Consider the following 21,223-nt stretch of genomic DNA (forward strand, 5'->3'; position numbering starts at 1 on the left):
CTGTTCTTTTAATTGGGATGGAACTTCCCTTACATCCGGTGCTTACAAGAGGCATAACTTCCTCCTCACCCAGTTCACAACCCAAACCGTGATTACAATATAGAATTTCAAATATGCAAAACAACTTAATATTGCTTCTAACAAAGCTAGTGAGTACAATGGAAAACCTAATACATATCCATATGATAAAACTTGAAGCTCAGTATGTATGTAATGATGTAATCGTTATATGAATGACATGCTTCACAAAATTTTCCTTTGCTCAAATCTCCCAAAATAATTATATAAGTAGGTGCTTTAGAGAAGTTAGTATTTTAAATAATCTTTGGTTTAAAAGAATATGACTATTCCGCTTCAAATATTGACTCCAACCAAATGAGCTCAATAAAAATATGTAATTCTATTTTCCTCAAAAAATCTAGATCGATAAGTTTTATTCCTAATATCAAAAACACAATATGATCTTTGTATATGTATATGTATATGTATATATATATATATATATGATATGTGTTTCAAAGATCAAAAACCTAATATAATATTTTTCAAAAATATCCCTTAATAATATAAATAGTTATGAGCTATAAGGATATTTAATCAAGTGGTTTTGTAATATAAAAAATATCGAGTCTTTAAATGAATACACACTTGAATAAAAAATATTTAACTATTGGCTTATCTCAAGTGGTGATCTTTCAAAACAATCTATATGTATATAAGTACTCTCAAGATCAATCTCTTAAATAATATTCAATGATAGATTTTGAAATGAAAAACTCTTTGAGAATAAGAAGTAACAAGCATATCGATTTACCAAACCATAATACCAAGTTGAATGCACAATAATCGCTAAAATGCCTTTTGAAGATCAATGTAGTCTTAGCTTAGATTAGTCGTATAAGCTTTGAAATCCCAAGCAAAAATTCAGCAGTGTGTTTAATCCTCTCCCAAGTTGTGCTAAGTGTTCAATACACTCAATCTTATGCCAAAAAATTGGGGCACTAGGGTTTAAAGGTTGGTTATATAGGTAATCTTGGTCTTAGGATAAGTACTAACCATTGGATCAACTTGATTAAAAAATAACTTGCATGTTCTCTCACTAAAGATTAAATTTTTAATGTTCCTATAGGTTCAGATGATTGAGGATTAGGGCTCAGATGACTGAAGTTCTTTAAAGTTTCAAAAAATTGAACTGGATACAAGGTCAGATGTCTAAAGTTGGGGTTCAGACTTTTGAAGTTATGGGTTCAGATGACTGAAGTCAAGGTTCAGTCTTATGATATGCTTCTACCTGTTTCTGTGTTTCTCCAATAAATCTTCAGACGATTGAACTTAATCTTTGGTCTTCTGAAGAAATTCTTCAGATGATTGAGCTTAAACTTTAGTCTTTTGAAGTTGAATCTTCAGATGAATGAGCGTACACTTCAGTCTTCTAAAGTTGACACTTCAGACTTTTGGGCAGGGACTTCGGTCTTCTAAATAGAACACTTTCTGTTTTTTTTTTTTCATTTTAGTTTCAAAAATTTGTTTTGCTCTCTTTCTTTGTTCTTTTATAAAATATTTTCTGGGGTTTTAAAAAGGGTCTTTAAGTCCATAAATATCCCTTAAAGATTTTCATGAGATGCATGAATCCTAAGGCTAGCCTAGGGTATATTTTGAGTTTCAAATTAAATCATATGAAATATGTAAATACATTCAGCTCTAAATACCCATTCCTATGATAATCATGAACTTGCCCCTTGCATCTTCATTCTTCAACTCTTTTAGTTCCATGGATTGTGCTAAGATATATATATACTTTAATCTTCATGGCTTCGATGAATTTCTAGCATTCCATGCATGCTAAATATTGTTCCTATTCACAATCTCATTGTACAAATCAAATATCAAGTAATTTGTCATTGTCAAAATATGATTGGACTTATAGAGTCAACATGGTTGTCTCGGGGTGCCTGGTAGTTTTTCTAGAATTGTCTAAAAGTGGGAGCATTACCTGGTGGGGCATGACAATCTTGTGCCATGTGGCCAAGATGACCACATTGATAACAAGTAATTACCCTAGCCCAAGACTCCCCTATATGTCTCCTATAACACCGAAGGCAAGTAGGGGGTGCTGGATTACCCTGAAGAACCCGATGTCCCACTACCTGCCGCTGGCCCACATCGTATCTCCTCCGATGCCCTTGATTGGTACTTACCCGAAATCCAGGGGGCATAGGCCTTTTCCTTTGACTCTGTCCTTTTGTACCTCTTTGTCGACTGGTCTCTACTACGGTGGCTTTATCTACCAGTTTTGAAAAATCCCGCACCTTCAAAACTGCCACCTACTCATATATTTCCTGTCTCAATCCTCCCTTAAACCTCTGTGCCTTTCTAAACTCATCTGGGATTATAAATGAGGTAAAACAGGATAGTTCCACGAACTTAGCAGCATATTGTGGCACTGTCAGATGACCCTGGGCCAGATTCAGAAACTCCTCCATCCTAGTATTTCTAGCAGAGGCGGGGAAGTAGTGATCAAATAGGATCTCTTTAAAACATCCCCAAGGCAGCGTTACGGGTACTTGCCTCTGCTCCTCTAGGAGCTTCACCGCTAATCACCATCGCTCGGCCTTACTCGTCAACTTAAATGTTGCATAGAGAACTTTCTGCTCATTAGTGCAATGTAATACTGCTAGGATCTTCTCAATCTCCTGTATCCATTTCTCTGCTATAATTGGGTTAGCACTTCCTAGAAAAGCCAAGAGATTTATGTGGGTGGTCTGCTCTATGGTGTAGCCCTGATCTATTGGTAGGCAACCTTGCTCCCTGAAACTCTGTGCTATCTCCGCCATAACCTGCTGAGCTACACTACGCAGGACTTGATCTGAGTCACTGACACCTAAGCTGGAAGCCCCCACATGGCTATTGTAACGACCTGCTAAAAATTTTATTTTTTTTATACTAATAAATACTATGAAATTCCACTGCTCCATTATTTTCTAATTAATATAAAACCATCAACCTAAGCAGTGAGAACTTGAAGTTGAGTATTTACAACCATATACGTATGCAATACAACACCAGAGTGCTAAATACTCCCAAAGTATACATGCATAACTGAACTAGGGCTACACAAAAATACCCCTCTTTCCCAAAAACACTCACCCTACTGGTAGGGTAACACTGTAGCCCCCTCTATCTACGAGCCTGTTCTGCTCGCCTAACTGGATCACCTGAAAAATATTAATTTAATGGGATGAGACGATGCTCAGTAAGACGAAATATGCTATTGCTAGTGTGTGGCAAGTGAGGTACATGCTTGTAAAATCTAATTTAGAAAAATACCAGAAATAACACAACTGAATAAAACCTGTATACTTGCTGCAAAATAAATCATACCTAGGTTGCTTAACATAAATTGATTTTTCTGAATATTATTTCCATAATACTGCTAATATTTATAGGTAAAACTATTTTTTGTAAAGGTGATCATACATATATATAATAACTGAGAAAAATTCCCTAGATGGATAACTAAAAGTCATGATTTAACCTCTCATGACAAGGTTGTGTGGCCTGAAGGCCAGACCTGACCTGGCTGGCTGACCAGGGTAAGTCAACTAAACTCTGACAGTTAGATCGACCCCCTCAACTCATATCTGATGGGGAGCCTGTCTATAACATAGGCACGATCGAATTTTGAATACCACCTACTATCTGAATAGGGGTTGCACTCTAAACTTAATATAGCTATGATATCGTGTTCTACTGGCTAAATATGGTCCATCAGGGCCTGATACTATACATAAATAACTGATATTTCTAAAATACTGCTTTTACCATGATTTTGTAACAACTGAAATAACCATAACATTATATAAACCAATATGAATAAACCATAATAACTGAATATATGAAATATCTGTATAACTGAATAACTGAAGCATTTGATTAACTGTAGTAACTGAATGTTATGGTTCTATGATTCATAATCATAATATTCTGAAAATACTATAAAATACAAGTTTCTGTATGTATACTGAAAATCATGGTATTCCAAAAATTTTATTAACCTGGTACTGATCTAATATTAAACTCATGCCACATAACTAAACATCAATATTATCAGGCTCTGAAAATTGTATATATGGTTTGAATAATAATTTGTTAAAACATATTATTTGTACGGAATCATAATAGAATTTTCTAGCATAACATATTTCTCTTACCTGATTTTGCTAAAATCCCCTATTGCATCGGGTCCTACACTTGTAGGGCTTCCCACTCAACACCTTAAAAACCATATATCCCAGAATAAAATGTCACTATTTCTACGTTTACAGAATTTCCTACAATTTCTGGGCAGTCAAATTTTGACAAAAAAGCCTTACCCTGAATCTAGGATGAAATCAAACTTCGTCTCACTAATGATCTGCTCTAGCAGACTTAGGGAGAACTTCCCCAGGAGCGTCGTGGTGGCCTCAGATCGTTGATCTGGCTGTCGACGGGGCTGAAATCGATGAAAATGGAGGAGGACTCGTAGGGGAGAAGAAATGGAAGAATTTTGATGAATTTTCTGCGATAAAACTGAGTTTAACACTATTTATACTGCAGCCTTCATCGACGAGCCGCGTCATCTCGTCGACGAGGTCACGAAGAAGGTTCGTCAATGAACACCATCCTCTCATTGATGAATTTTAGAATTTAGAAAATCGCCTTTCGATATCTTCTCGTCGATGAAACATACCCTCGTTGACAAGACCCTATGTTATCCTCGTCGACAAATCCCCTGTATTTGTCGACGAGTCCTTGATTAAATTCTTGGGTTGTTACCTGCTGCCTTCTTCTAATTTTTGTTTCTATTTCCCTCCCTCTTTATTATTTAAATACCATTATTCTTTAGGTCACTACTGCTATTGCCTCCAACATTCATGTTTTTACCACCTGGGTCCATCTTGAAAATAGGATAGAAACAATCTTAGAATTTCAATATCTTAATGTGACGAGTACTATTATCTAACTAAGAAAACAATTTAACATTTCACATATTCATTGTAAACATCAACACGAAACTCAGACACAAAAAGTAGATGGTTTTGCTGATACCTCTAAAATCGTTGGCAAAAAACCTGAGATCTCGAGGGCCTATTTTAAGGAAACCATCAATGGTTTTTCCCCTGCCACACAAAATCATCGAAGGTTTGGCCCAAAACCCTTCACTAATCCTAAACTTAACCATTTCAAGGACCAAGCCTCTAATCCACAAAGATTCCAATCAATCCAACCAACTAACGTCTCAAATTCCAATCTCTCTGCTTAGAAACAAAGACCATCAATGGTTTGCCGTAATTTTGTTGAAACCGTCGTCGCAGGAAAATCACAAAAGATCGTCAATGGATTCCTACTTCTAGGCTACGAAACCAAACCCAAGATTCTATTTAATTTCCAATAATGACTTGCTAGATTTTCAAACTACCCATTTCCTACCCTTATCAAGATCTATTCCTATACTCTGGTATTGCTATTCACTGAAGTCTGCATAACCTCGCAACCTAGGCTTTGATACAAAACTATAACACCCTAATTTTTTTTATAATATTCATATATCTTTGATACCATACCCTAATCACAACCCGACCCAAAATGGGGTACTGGGGTGACCTGTCCATCTCTCATGACAAACTAAGCAGCGGAAACATACATATACATATAATCCCAAATACAATACTAGAGTTCTAATACCATCATAATTGCATAAATAACTCTCCAAAAATATTTTTACAGATCCTTTAGACAAAACATATATGCCTATATACATAACAGTATCTCACTGGTACTTACTTTAAATAACACCTCCTAGATCCCGCCCTGGAGCTCCTTAGGCTTGATTTCTAGTATTTCTTGAAATGTTAAGATTATAGGAGTGAGACACCTCTCAGTAAGAAGGAATAAATAATTATTGTCAGTGTGTGACAATATGAATTTTAACGTATCATAACACATTTATTTAATAATTAATTTAACTAAGAAATCATGAAAACTGTACTCAACTATATACATTTGCAATCATATATTTTTCTAAAAAAAAAAAAAATGCTCGTGCTCAATAAGTTTCTCTATGTACGAAACATAACATGTCTGTTAATTTAGAATCATCATGTCTGTAATGAGGAACCAACCCGAACAGACATTCTTATATCATCGTCATGTAATGACCCCACATGACCGGGTTGTGCGGCCTAAAGGGGGGACTTAACCATGGCTAGCCTATCAGGCTAAGTCAAACTGTACACGTTTGTAGTACAATTGACCTACCGTAGCCTGGTCTGGACGCAGGGGTGGTCAACATCTCTTCGCAGGCTCAATCGACTTCCAATACCAACACTCTCCCCGAGTAGTGTGGTTGCACTAACTCATTCACTAGTAATGGTACTGTGCTCTCAAGTACATCATTGGTCCATCAGGATTCCTATTTCCACATCTCAGTATAAAAACTGTCGTTTCTGTCATTTCATTTTCGGTATGATATTGGCATCACATATTCTAATATAAAATCATATTTCATCATTTCACAATATCTGTCATATTTTCAATATTTGCCATAAACTATTATAAATCACATTTCATCATAAAATATTTCCACATGTTTATTGTATAGTAACAAAACCATTTCTCATGCCACATAAATTTTAAGTAATATTTCATAATATAATAATCGCTTAGAAAAATATATGATAATTCAAAACCATTATTTTCATATGCCTGATAAGTCAAAAAATCATATACAATATTTTCATATTTTCATTCTTTAAATTAATCAGTTAATTTTTAAAATATTTGACATAATTTATTCCCCTTACCTCATCCCATGAGTGGTGCCTATGACATCCCAATGACGAATCCACTTTGGTTAAAATGTTGGTAACTGAAATTAGATCGTAAGGATTTGCCTCTAGGGACAACATCGATCTCTAAGGTTCCTTATCGTATGACTCCAGTTGAATTGAGAGAATTGAATAATCAGTTGCAAGACTTGTTGAATAGGGGATTTTATACGACCCAGTGTATTGCCATAGGGAGATCCAGTGTTGTTTGTAGAGAAGAAAGACGAGTCTTTGAGGATGTGTATTGATTACAAGGAAATAAACAAGGTTACTATTAAGAATAAATATCCTCTACCCCGTATCGACGATCTGTTTGATCAGCTCCAGGGTACACGGGTGTATTCCAAGATCGACCTCAGATTAGGTTATCATCAGGTGAGAGTAAAGGCAGAGGACGTTGCAAAGAAAACCTTCAGAACCAGGTATGGGCACTATGAATTTCTCGTTATGCCTTTCGGTATGACGAATGCCCCAGTCGTGTTCATAGACTTCATGAATAGAGTTTTTCACCAGTATCTAGATTAGTTTGTGGTGGTTTTTATTGATGATATACTAGTATAATCAAGAAGTTTTGAGGATCATAAGGTACATTTGAGACAAATTCTGCAGACACTCAGGGAAGAGAAACTCTATGCCAAGTTTAGCAAGTGTGAGTTATGGCTTGAGAAAGTTTCATGTTTAGGCCACATGATCTCAAGAGACGGTATTTCATATGATCCTAGCAAGATCGATGCAGTAGTGAATTGGGCGAGGCGGAAAAAACGTGTAGGAAGTCAGAAGTTTCTTGGGACTGGCTAGTTATTACTGTTGGTTTGTTAAGGGGTTTTCAGCCTTGTCAAGACCTCTCACGCGGTTGACCAGGAAAAATGCTAGGTTTGTGTGGGATGTAGAATGCGAGCAGAGTTTCCAGGAATTAAAGTAGTGGCTCATCACTGCACCAGTACTAATGATTCCATCAGGAGGTGATGGTTTTGTGATTTACAGTGATGCGTCTTTGAAAGGGTTCGGTTGTGTACTGATGCATCATAGTAGGATAGTGGCGTATGCATCCAAGCAGTTGAAAGAATATGAAAAGAACTACCCTATGCATGATCTGGAATTGGCTGCAGTTGTACATGCACTGAAGATCTGGAGACATTACTTATATGGTGAGAAATGTGAAATATTTTCTGAGTACAAGAGCTTAAAGTATTTCTTTATACAAAAAGAGTTGAATATGCGCCAGAGAAGGTGGTTAAAACTCATCAAGGATTATGACTGCACCATTAGTCACCACCTAGGTAAAGAAAATGTGGTAGCTGATGCATTGAGCCATAAATTAGAGGATATAGCGTAGTTAGCAGCAATAATTCAGCACTCGATTCAGATGGACTTGGAAAGGCTTGGCGTGGAGTTAGTAGGAGATGATCTTGAGGCGCTTATTGCCAATATGGTTGTACAGTCCACACTATATGAAAGGATTAAAGCCACTTAGGGGAATGATCCAGAATTGGCAGAAGTGATAGCTAGAATATAGGATGATCAGGGAGAAGAATTCAGCATTTGTGACGATGGGGCTTTGAGATTTCGCACCAAATTGTGTGTGCCTGTTGATGATAGCATCAGAAAGACGATTCTAGAAAATGCACACAGATCCTTGTACATTGTTCATCCTGGCAGTATGAAAATGTATAGGGATCTGCAAGAGTATTTCTGGTGGAGTGGCATGAAGAGGGAAATAGCAAAGTTTATACAGCAGTGCTTGATGTGCCAGCAGGTTAAGGCTGAGCACCAGAGGCCGGTTGGTCAATTGCAGCCACTTTTCATTCCCGAATGGAAGTGGGACCATGTATCCATGGATTTTGTCATTGGGTTACCATCGGCGCCGCGTGGTCAAAATGCCGTCTGGGTAATTGTTGATAGGTTGATGAAGACAACACACTTTCTGCCCATTAAGGTTAGCTACCCTATGAACAGGTTAGTAGAGATTTACATACAGGAGATTGTTCGACCCCATGGAGTTCCGGTATCCATAGTCTTGGACCATGATCCACGTTTTACATTGTAGTTTTGAAGGAGTTTGTAGGAGGCATCGAGGACTCAGCTAGCATTCAGCACCGTGTTCCATCCTCAGATAGACGGTTAGACAGAGAGAACGATTCAGGTACTTGAGGAAATGTTGCAAGTGTGTGTATTGGATTTTGGGGGTAGCTAGACTCTTTATATGCCATTGGTGGAATTTGCCTACAACAAAAGCTATCAGGCTAGCATAGGCATGGCTCCTTATAAGGCACTTTATGATAGAAAGTGTTGTTCTTTATACTAAAGTGAGGTGGGTGAGAGGCAAGTTTTGGGGCCAGAAATAGTTCAGCAGGCATACGATAAAGTCTGACTCATTCGAGATAGGATCATTGCAGCATAGAGTCGGCAGAAAAGTTATGCAGATACTCGCTGCAGGGAACTGGAATCTATAGTGGGTGACATGTATTTTTGAAAATCGCACCATTGAAGGGGATCATGAGGTTTGGGAAGAAGGGTAAGTTGAGCCCTAGGTTCATTGGCTCATTTGAGATACTTGAGAAGATTGGGTCAGTCGCCTATCGGCTGGCTTTACCGTCATCTCTATTTAGAATTCACGACTTGTTTCATGTTTCTATATTAAGGATATACGTCCCAGATCCTTCCCATATCATCAGCTATGCATAATTAAAACTCAGTGGTGATTTAGCATACGAAGAAACTCCAGTGCGAATTCTAGATAGAAAAGAACATGTATTGCGCAGCAAAAGGACACCGTTAGTGAAAGTCTTGTGGATAAATCACGCAGTAGAAGAAGCTTCATGGGAGCTTGAAGGCGAGATTAAATAGAAATACCCCCACCTGTTTAGTGGGTTATAGCAGTGATGTATAATTAAGGTAATAATAATTTTATTTTGTTTAAACAGTGGAATTGTAATTGTAGTGTATAGGATAAGTAGTATTTTGGTTTTTAGGAATTTTATTTTATAATTGTATCTCCCAGAACTACCCATGTAACCACGGTATTCCTCCGCCATAAGTGAGGGCAAGTAATAAAATAAGTAGACCGTTGTCTTAAGGGATGATGAGTTATATGAATAGTAAATTTCGAGGACGAAATTTTATAAAGAGGGGAGAATGTAACGACCCGATGAATAATGGTATTTAAACAATAAAAAAGGAGAGAAATGGAAACAGGAACAGAAGGAGGCAGCCATAAACCATTATAAATCACATTTCATCATAAAATATTTCCACATGTTTATTGTATAGTAACAAAACCATTTCTCATGCCACATAAATTTTGAGTAATATTTCATAATATAATAATCGCTTATAAAAATATATGATAATTCAAAACCACTATTTTCATATGCTCGATGAGTCAGAAAATCATATATAATATTTTCTTATTTTCATTCTTTAAATTAATCAGTTAATTTTCAAAATGTCTGACATAATTTATTCCCCTTACCTTATCCCAAGAGTAGTGCCTACGACATCCTAATAACGAATCCACTCTTGTTAAAATGTTGGTAACTGAAATTGGAACCTAAGGATATTTTCCGTTCTTTAATCGGCGTGCGTTTGTTAGGAAAATTGAAGAGAGAGAGAAAGAGATGGATGGAGGGGAAAGAGAGAGAGAGAGAGAGAGAGAGAGAGAGAGAGAGAGAGAGAGAGAGTGAAGATTTGGCCATGGGAGACTTGCTGTAACGACCCGAAGAATAATGATATTTAAACAATAAAAAATGAGGGAAATGGAAGCACGAAAAGAAGTAGGCAGCCAAATTTGCTGACGAACGCTTCGTGTTTGTCGACAAAGTTGCATTTTGGATGTGATAATCCCAAGAAATTTTTCAAGTCTCATCGAAAAACACAGGGGTTTTGTCGAAGAGGGTTCTTCAGGATCTCGTCGACGAGGTCCAGTCTCGTCGACAAGAAGATATCGAGAGAGAATTTTTGGGAAGTCTGAAATTCATCGATGAGGGTGCAAATTCGTCGACAAACTTTCTACAGGACTCGTCGACGAGGTGACGTGGCTTGTCGACGAATCCCATAGTATAAATAGCCTAAATCCGGGTTAAATGCATAATTTTTTAGCAAAACTCTCTTATTTTCTCTCTTCTACGGTCTCTCCCTTCTTTCTCTTCAATTTCGGCCTTGTTAGTCTCTAGATCGACAATCTAGGGCCACCATGACGCTCTTGGGGAAGTTCTCTTCAAGTTTTCCGGAGCGGATCGTTGGTGGGACAAAGTTGGATTTCATCTAAGATTTAGGGTAAGGTCTTTTTGTTGAAATTTGACTTTCCAGCAGTTGTAGGAAATGCAATAGACATAGAAATAATGATGTTTCATTCTAGGATATATGATTTTCAGGTTGTTGAGTGGAGAATCCTATGGGTGTAGGACCCGTCATAGTAAGGAACTTTTAGCAGAGATCAGGTAAGGGAAATATGGAACGCTAGGCAATACTAGTATGATTTCAGTATGAATTATATTTTTTTACCAGATTATTATTTCACAACAGGAATTCATACAGTTTATCAAATACGTTTAAAATGTTTTAAATTACTGTGTGGCATGAGAATATGGATATAGTACAGAAATATGTTTTTACAGTATTTTTAGGATTATGTTTTACAGATTATACAGACAGGGAATATGTTTTATAGTATTTTCAGAATACCATGATTATACAGTTTTTAGTACCATGACATATAGTTTTATAGTTTATTTCAGAAATACAGTTGATATAGATACAGTTTATCACAGCATCATGGTTAATACAGATATTACAAAATCATGGTAAAACAAATAGATTGTATATAGTAATGTATTATTTAGTATCAGACCCTGATGGATTAGATTTAGTAGAGCACGGTACCGTTGCTATATACAAATATGCACGATACCGTTGCTATATACAAATATTCAGTATAGAGTGCAACCACCTATTTAGATAATATGTGGTAAGTAGGTCGATCAAATGCCTAGAAGTGGATAGGCTCCCCATCAGATATAAGTTAAGGAGGGCTGATCAGATTGATGGAGTATAGTGGTTTATCCTGGTCGACCAGCCAGGGTAGATCCCGCCTTCGAGCCGCACAACCTTGTCATGAAGGGTTAAATCATGACATACAGTCATTGAGGGAAGTTTTCAGTCATTATTATGTATGTACAATTTCACAAAAACAGGGAATATATGTATATATATGTTAAAAGTATTATGTATAGAAACCTAAAATACAGATATGTTAAGCAACATGGGAAAGTGGTTGTTATATTATTTGTACTATATTTACAGATTCAGTAATATGTGATTATATAAAAACAGGTCTTCTCAGTATTGTAACTCATTTGCCACACACTAGTAATATCATATTTCATCTTACTGTGCGTTGGCTCATCCCACGAATTTAACATTTTTCAGGTGATCCAGGTAGGCGAGCAGATCAGGCTCGCAGACAGAGGGGTTTCAGTACTGTCCTGTCAGTAGAGTGAGTATTTTTGGGAGTATTTATGTATAGCCCTAGCCTAATTGAGGGTATTTTGGGAAACAATCATATATGTATATTTTGAGGACACATTTTAGCACTCTGGTATTGTACATTTTCTTGAATGTGTTTATATGAATTCCGCTTCTCGATGCTTAGGTTGATGGTTTGGTTTAGTCTAGTAGGTATCAGAGCATTATAAATTTTATAGTATAAAAAAAAAAGAAAATCAGAAGTGGAAAATAAATAACAGGTCGTTACACTTGCGTAGGGTGGTAAATGCTCTCTGGATTTCTATTTCCAAATTGAAATCACCATTCCTGAATCTTCAGGAAAGGTGTAGTATATAAGTTATTATATATATACATATATTACTTTCATCCTTATATATATATATATATATATATATATATATATATATATATATATTACTTTTATCCTTATATTCATTTAATTAATTTAATTTCATAATAATAAAATAATTACTTAATAATTTTTTTTAGGATCACGATAGGGTATCTATAGATCTCTTTCAAAATATGATTATTGGGAACATGAAGGGTATTTTTTTATTTTGTTTAATTAAAAATTAAACTTATTTAGGGGCTGAAAAATAGTCAAACCCGAGAGGTTCGGTCGATTGTGGGAAATGCTAGTCGGTTGACCATATGAAAATCAAAGCCAACTTGAGTGGGTCGGTTGACCGAGGAAAATATCGATCAGCTGACCCTTGTATATTTTTCAAATTTTAGCAGGGTTCAGTCAGCTGAGGAAATGGCCGGTCAGCAGAGCAAAAGGCAATTTTCTAAATCTTCGTAAGTTTGGTCAGTTGGGGCACTCTTAGGTCATTTAGACCGGTCGATCGAGCATGGTCGGTCGGCTGGCCTTATTTAGAAGGAAATGGTCAGTCAGCCGAGGCTTTACAAGAACAACCACATGGCAAGGATGGTCGACTGAGCCATTAAGGCTTTGAAACGATCGGTCGATCGAGCTATGGTAAAATTACATTTTTGCCCTATTTTATTTTCTCAAAAATTATTTAAACTTTTTTGTATGATTTTAGTTTTTATGAAAAATATTTTATGTGAAAAATGTTGGCCCACTATGGTTTGTCTATGGTTATCACTGAGCTTAGTATCATATCATGCATGATATGCATTATTACAAATCAGAACTTAAATGTAATTATAATTAATATAATAAATGTCTCCTTCTTCTTTGCTCTTTTGTCTTCATAGAATGGGCCTAACTGTATGAGCCTTTAAGTCCTTAAGGCTTTCATTTTTCTTTCCCTTATATGTGTGTTGTAAATTATGACATGTTCAAACACTAAATGCACACATAAGATACATATGCTTGGTCAGTATCAAAACATGGATCAAACTCAAAAAGTCAAAAGAGGAAACAAATAGAGAGAAAAGGTAAAAGAAACAAAATTTTAATTAGATTCAAGTTCTCTTTCCATTGACATCCAATGTTTTGAAAAATGGATTAAAAAAAGGACAATAATCTAATGTTAATTACTTAAAAATAATAACATACATTTATGTTTATAAAGTACAATGTTAGCTTTGGTGCAATCCCAAGAGGGGGGGTGAATTGGATATTTAAAATTTATCGCCTAGGTTAATCCAGATAAACAGTATTACTTAACCTAGGGTTTGTTTATGTAAATGTAAACCTAATCATTCACAATATAACATACATGTGCAGTAAGTAAATTGCGGAAATGTAAGTGAACACGCACGATATGTTATCGAGGTTCGGCCAACAGTGCTTACATCCCCGCCTCTAACTCACAAGCCAGAGGATTCCACTAATAGCTCACTTAAGGGTGGAGCGGCATCGTTTACAATCAGGTCAAATTAACACAGGGCTGACCTCAACCTTAACCAGGTCAATTAGCGGGGTTGACTTCAACCTACACGCCTTAACAGGACGATGCACCTAGCTTTCCTAAGTGGGTCTAAGCCAATCCGGGACTATTCCAGGGCTAGTCTCCCTCTTCAAGCCTGTGCCTGGAAATACAACAAATGTGTATAAAATTTGTACACGGAAATATGCTTATAGAAAAGCAGATGTGTGCACCAATACAGCTCAATCAGTAAAGCAAGTACTAATGATATGTAGATATGCTCAGTGCTCTAATGTGTGCTAAACACTCAATCAAGTATAATAATCAATCAAGATCTAGAGTGTGTATCTAAGCAAGATTTGAAACACAATATTCGAATATCACAAGATCATATCAAGGTTTCAAATATGCTAAAACGCAATGGAGTTGTTTGAAAGATTAGCTTTTCACAAAAGGATTTTTACATACAAAATCTAGGTTTAGGTATCTTGCAACAACAATGCAAGAACCACAACTCTCAAAGTCTTCACACACAAGATTTATCAAATGAAATTCGTGAAAGAACTTTAGGCTATACTCTCAAATAAAATCAATCAAACTTTATACCAAAAGAGAGTATTAGCTAGAGAGATTACACATTATAGCCTTATAGAAATACTCACAATGCTTAGAGAAATAAAGATTGAAGAGTATGTGAGTGTTTGCAAGAAGTTTTTGGCTAATATAGGGTTTTGAGAGTTGAGAGAGTTTTGCCCTAATCAAGTTTGCTAATCCTTACTAATAATGATAAATGAATGGGTATATATAGGCAAGGAGGTATTTTTGACCGTTGGGGACCTATTGGGCATTATTAAGAAATTTTTAAATCATTTTAAAATAATTAACCATGTTTAAAATATGTTTAATCGCGGTAAAAATCAGGGCAACCCGAAAGGTCTGGTCAACCAGAAAGGTTTCGGTCGACCAGGACACAAACGGTTCGGTCGACTAGGAGGATTTTGAACTGAAGGCTCGGTTGACTATATATATGTGTCAAGGGCAATTTTTCTAGGTTCGGTCTACCAGGAGAAAAATGAACTAAATGGTCGATCGACCGGGATAGGCGATTTTTCAAATTAGCGCGGTTCGGTCGACCAGGAGATTTTGAACTAAATGGTTCGGTCGACCAGACCATTGGGGCAGCTCCCGAGGACCCTCGGTCGACCAAGTAGTTATAGTACAAAAGCTCTCGGTCGACCAGATGGTCAATTGTTGACCCAGGAGGGTTTCGGTCGACCAGGGACTTTTGAACTACCAGTTTTGGTCGACCAGGCGGTCAAACTTTTGACTTCAGAGAGTTTCGATCGACCAGGGCCTTTTGAACTACCTTTGCTGGTCGACCGAGTGGTCAAACTTTGACCCAGTGTGTCTCGATCGACCAGGCTAAAATGAACTGGCTTGGCTGGTCGACCGAAAGTGCATCGTGTGTGCATTTCGGTCCCGTATTGAAGCAAACAAGCATTATTCAAGTGCCTAACAAATATATGTGAAAGTGTAAGTGTCCTAGGGGCACTTGGGGTCCAATTTGAAGACACCAAAAAAGTCCGGTGTCGAAGGTCGACCGAAAGGAAAACCCTAAGGTCTTTCTATAGTCCGTGTAGGTACCTAATGTCCAACTAAGGTCGATTTAAGCATACCTACCTATCATGCAAGATGCAAATTATTACAAGCCATATGAGTGTACAGTCGATAATAAAATTACATCCCAGAATGAAGAAACTAAATAATAAATACAAATGCATCACAAGATTCTTCATTCATCGGCACGAACACTGCACGCCATCATGATAAGTCTTTTAGTCCTGAAGCGCGCACAAGGTGAACCTGCATGCAGTTCTTAGTGCAACCATTAGTACCAAGAGTATTTGTCATTATCAAAACAGGGCGTAACCAATCAGGTCAACATACAATCCTCCCTTTGGTTAATTCAATGCTTTTTTTTGTTCTCTTTACTATGGCACAAACTAATTATATGAAATATAATAATAAAAGTCATTAAATGATAGACAAAATTAAGGAGTTACTAACATGACTCATTGGTTAAATGAAATGTATTTAGTCACTAGGTTTTATATTTTAACGACCCAATAAGAAGAAAGCTCACAACAATTTCAACTGTCTTGATGACTATTTTAAACTAGAAAAATAATTAACATCTTGCATTTGGCATTTGGAACAATGTCTAGCTACTTATAGGTGTAGGTCCTATGCCTAGGTTTAAGGCCCACTTTGGTGAGTGGTCGAGACACTACTCATCAGTACACCATTGCAAGAATTCTGGTGTACCCCTTTAAGCTACTTAATTCATATTAACATTCAAGTTGAGAGAGGTATTCCTAATAAGTAAGATTTTGAAAACCTAACCCTAGGCATATGACCTACACCTATATTTAATTTATGGCATATAAAGTACAAGCAGTGAATTCTTTTTTTTGTTCTCTTTATTTTCATGGGTGGAATAAATTGTGCAGTTTGATGAGTTATGTTTAATTGATTCTTTCTCATGCTCCATTTACCATGGTGTCACGGATCGTCAATTTCAACTCAATTAATGGGTCATGCGACACTCGTCAAGGCTCTCCCTCGATGGAGTTAGCCAATAACTACATGTTCAATCCAGCTGTTATGAACACTCGAGAGGTTTTCGAAAGTCATCATAGACTTGAAATATTAGTTCCAACAATAATGAATTCCTGAAAACAAGCGACCTTCATACTCAATGACATGTGAAACTAGTTGTTATATTCAATCAACAAAACAACCACACAAGCCATTATCCAAGTTATTCAACATCTCTCCTCCCCATTTAACTGAGGTCACATTATCAACCCCTAACACATGACATAATTAACTTGTTCAATGACTAAAAGGTGGCTAGTTAATTGAGAAAATCATGGAAAAAAATATATTTTAAATAAAAATGTTTAATATTTAGAAAATTAGCCTAACAAGATTGAGCACAAGGTAAAGTTAATTGCACATATTTTAGACTACTAAAATATTAATAAATTCACGTTTTTAGTGTCATGATACATAACTTTTTTTCTTTTTTAAAATTTGTGCTATTTCAATAGCCTGTAGTAAATTCCAAAAGTTAGGTTCTAGTGGAAGAAAAATAAAAGAACATTAAATTCTTTCTCATGTTGAATTTAGTATGCAATTTTATACGTTTAATTCATTAAACGTTTTTATTGTTTTCATTTTAACTATGTTGATATAACCTATTTATAGGATAACAAATATGTGTAACAAAGTGATTGATTAATATAGAAAAACGAGGAACCAATCACATGATTCATTTCCTAAATTTAAGATAATAAAAATTTTTAATTTAAAAAATAACCCCATGCGACTATGCTTTTGGCAATTTCAATAGTCATTGAACATTCTTAAACTAGGAAAATAATTAACATCTTGAATTTGACATTTGGAATAATGTCTAGCCACTCAAATGTATAGGTCCTTTGTCTAGGTTTAAGGTCCACATCGCTGAGTGGTTAGGACCTTATGGCAGAGTTAGAAGGAGTGAACTTCATGGTGATCCATCAATATAGAGAAGATAATAGTGCGTCTCGCTAGAGAAAGAGAAATGAGAAATAATGTTATTTACGAAGAACAACATCTTTTACTATGTTTTCTGAAAGATATCTTTTAAATGGATAGGTTGGGTGTCACTTCCCATCGTCATTAGTTCATCCTCTCGATTTTTGTTTGGTTAGTTTAAATTTTTTGATTTTAGTATATTATGTTTGTTTTTTGTTAGGTTTGTTTAGATTTGTTTCTTATTTAGTTTTGTTTGGATTTGTAATCCTGTTTTAGTTGGTTGTTGGTGTTGTTTTTGTGAGGCCTTTAAAGTCTATTTTATTTGTAATATCTCATTGCTTGTCTTATGATCACCGTATTCGTCCGTCAAAAGTGAGGGTATATCAATAAATAATTAGAGGTGGTGCCCTCCTTTAGTAAAAAACATTAAAAAAAAAAAAAAAAAGGGTTGAGAATATTGTGGACAAAACTCACTCAAAACATCAATGCCTCCCGGTTAAACTCTACATAAGTTTGTCAAGAAGATGAAATCATTTGGGTGCAAGTTTATGTTATCAATATTTGTAATTGTGAAACTTTTTCAAACTTATGATGGATCGGAGATGAAGAATCAACAACAAAAGGCGACTTACATTGTTCATATGGACAAGTCACATATGCCGGCAAGCTTTAGTGACCACCTCCAATGGTACGAGGCTTCTCTAAAACTGGTATCTGAGTCAACTAAGATGCTTTACACCTACAACAACGTGATCCATGGCTTCTCTACTCAACTAACTACAGAGGAAGCTAAGTTACTGAAAGGACAACCCGGTGTCCTCTCCATCTTACCTGAGGTAAAATATGAGCTCCTCACGACCCGAACACCAGAGTTTCTTGGGATAACTGGGAACGATACTGATCATTCGTCCTTGCCAAATTGTGATGCTGTTAGTCGGGTGATTATTGGGTTATTAGATACAGGGGTGTGGCCCGAAAGCAAGAGTTTTTCAGATAATGGACTTGGCCCCGTACCAATTGGTTGGAAAGGCCAATGTGAAACGGGTCCGAACTTCAACTCATCAAGCTGTAATCGGAAATTGATCGGCGCAAGGTTCTTCTCAAAAGGGTTTGAAGCATCGAATCAACCGAGAAAGAGTGAATCTATATCGCCGAGAGACGATCAAGGCCATGGAACTCACACCGCATCCACAGCAGCTGGGTCAATGGTTGCTGGTGCTAATCTTTTTGGCAATGCCCCTGGGAGAGCACAAGGGATGGCAAAATGCGCCCGAGTAGCCGCATATAAGGTATGTTGGTCAGACGGTTGTTTCAGTACTGATCTCCTGGCTGCAATGGACAAGGCTGTGGAAGACGGCGTTCATGTTATGTCCTTGTCTTTTGGAGGAGGAGCAGTGGAGTACTTCCTGGACTCTGTTGCCCAGGGATCTTTTGGAGCGGTAGGACAAGGTGTCTTCGTGTCATGTGCCGCGGGAAATGATGGACCCGATGAGGGATCCGTGATTAATGTTGCTCCATGGATGACCACGGTAGGCGCTGGAACCTTGGATCGCGACTTTCCTGTGAATGTGTTCCTTGGGAACAATAACAATTTCTCTGGTGTGTCAATTTGCAGCGGAAGGGGCTTGATCGATAAGCTTTACCCCCTTGTCTATGCAGGCAAAGTGAATACGAGCGTCGATGGAAATTTGTGCATGAAGGGTGGTTTTGCTCCTGGCCAGTTAAATGGAAGCATTGTCGTTTGTGATCGAGGCAAAAATCCCAGAGCTCAAAAAGGTATTGTGGTAAGAGAGGCTGGGGGCGTAGGAATGATTCTAGTGAACGAGGCGCTTAATGAAGACGTACTTGCCGATGCACACTTAGTGCCTACCGCAGCGGTGGACCAAAGAACTGGCGATTTAATAAAGAATTACATCAACTCCACTGCTAACCCAAAGGCTGCAATCCTTTGCCGAGGGACGCGGCTTGGCGTTCAACCGTCGCCGGTTGTAGCATCATTTAGTTCGAGAGGTCCGAACTGGATCACGCCGAAAATTCTCAAACCCGACGTTATCGCCCCAGGTGTCAACATAATAGCCGGCTGGACCGGTACGATTGGACCCACAGGGATAGAGGGTGACACTAGAAAGGTGGAATTCAACATAATATCTGGTACATCAATGTCTTGCCCGCATGTAAGCGGGTTAGCGGCTCTCGTTAAGGCGGCAAACCCCAGCTGGAGCCCTGCAGCCATCAGGTCCGCTCTCATGACGACGGCCTACACCACGTACAAAAATGGGGGAACCGTCGAAGACTTCACAGGGAGTCCATCGACTTCGCTCGAGTTGGGTGCTGGGCATGTGAATATCCTATCGGCTTTGGATCCTGGCTTGGTCTATGATGCACGCGCTGAAGACTACTTGGCTTTCCTTTGTGCCTTGAACTACAACTCGTATACGATTCAACTGTTCAGCAGTGCAGCAAAAATAGCCAACTTCAAGTGTGATGGAAGCAAGAAATATAACGTGGAGGATCTAAATTATCCGTCCTTTTCAGTTCATAATGAAGCTTACTACAGACCTGAAGTTTTTAAGTACCTAAGAACTGTCACTAATGTTGGCAATTCAGTGGCGACGTACAAGGTTTCAGTGTCCACCCAGATGGGCGCGTCAGTGAGGATCTCTGTTGAGCCTGACACGTTAAATTTTACTCAATTGAATCAGAAGAAGAATTATACGGTGACATTCAACTGTAATGCCATGCCTTACGGTACGTATGGATTTGCAAGTCTGGAATGGACAGACGGAAAACATAAAGTTCGCAGTCCGATTACTGTGTTGTGGGTATGATTGTAACTTTCATGTTGTGGTGTCTTCAATACTACTTTGGAGGCAAAAACCGGTAAGGGCTTTTTAGAATAAAGAGTATGTTTGTTGGAGGATTAAAGCTCAATTTTAAATCATTATATATTGCCTCTCTCTCTCTCTCTCTCTCTCTCTCTCTCTCTCTCTCTCTCTCTCTTTCTCTTTTAGAATAAATATAATATATATATATATATATATGTATGTATAAAAATGAAGGTTTATGAAACCTTAGAGACATTTGACTATTTTACCAGCTTGTTACTTTATTCATCTCCACTCAAATTTCACAGCATAATCTTAAATGAAAAGTTGAAACTCTCAAAAGTTGAGAGTTGAACATATTGGTCTCTCTCTCTCTCTCTCTCTCTGACAACTTGGCATCCTCTCCATCCCGCCTGGGGTAAAACATGAGCTCCTCATTGCCAGAACACGAGTGTACCTTGGGATTGGGAATCGTGCTGATCTTTCGTCCTTGCCAAATTGCGATGCCATTAGTTAGGTGATTATTGCGGTATTAGATATAGGGGTATAGCTCAAAAGTAGAAGTTTATTAGATAATGGATTTGGCCCAGTGCCAACGGGTTGG

At 37.3% G+C, this 21,223-nt stretch overlaps 1 protein-coding gene across 1 annotated transcript; it reads left to right on the forward strand.

Annotated features, from left to right (window-relative positions):
• The first annotated feature begins 18,318 nt into the window (after window positions 1–18,318).
• On the forward strand, window positions 18,319–20,622 carry LOC131162745 (subtilisin-like protease SBT1.7). The gene has a single exon (XM_058119350.1). The coding sequence runs from the start codon at window positions 18,319–18,321 to the stop codon at window positions 20,620–20,622; it is 2,304 nt and encodes a 767-aa protein (XP_057975333.1).
• The last annotated feature ends 601 nt before the right edge of the window (window positions 20,623–21,223 follow it).

Source organism: Malania oleifera, chromosome 8 (genome assembly GCF_029873635.1).
Source record: "Malania oleifera isolate guangnan ecotype guangnan chromosome 8, ASM2987363v1, whole genome shotgun sequence".
Lineage (NCBI taxonomy): Eukaryota > Viridiplantae > Streptophyta > Magnoliopsida > Santalales > Ximeniaceae > Malania > Malania oleifera.

What these genes read in the sequence shown, in the direction of transcription:
- LOC131162745 (XM_058119350.1), top strand. Translation starts at nt 18,319, where the DNA reads ATGAAATCATTTGGGTGCAAGTTTATGTTATCAATATTTGTAATTGTG.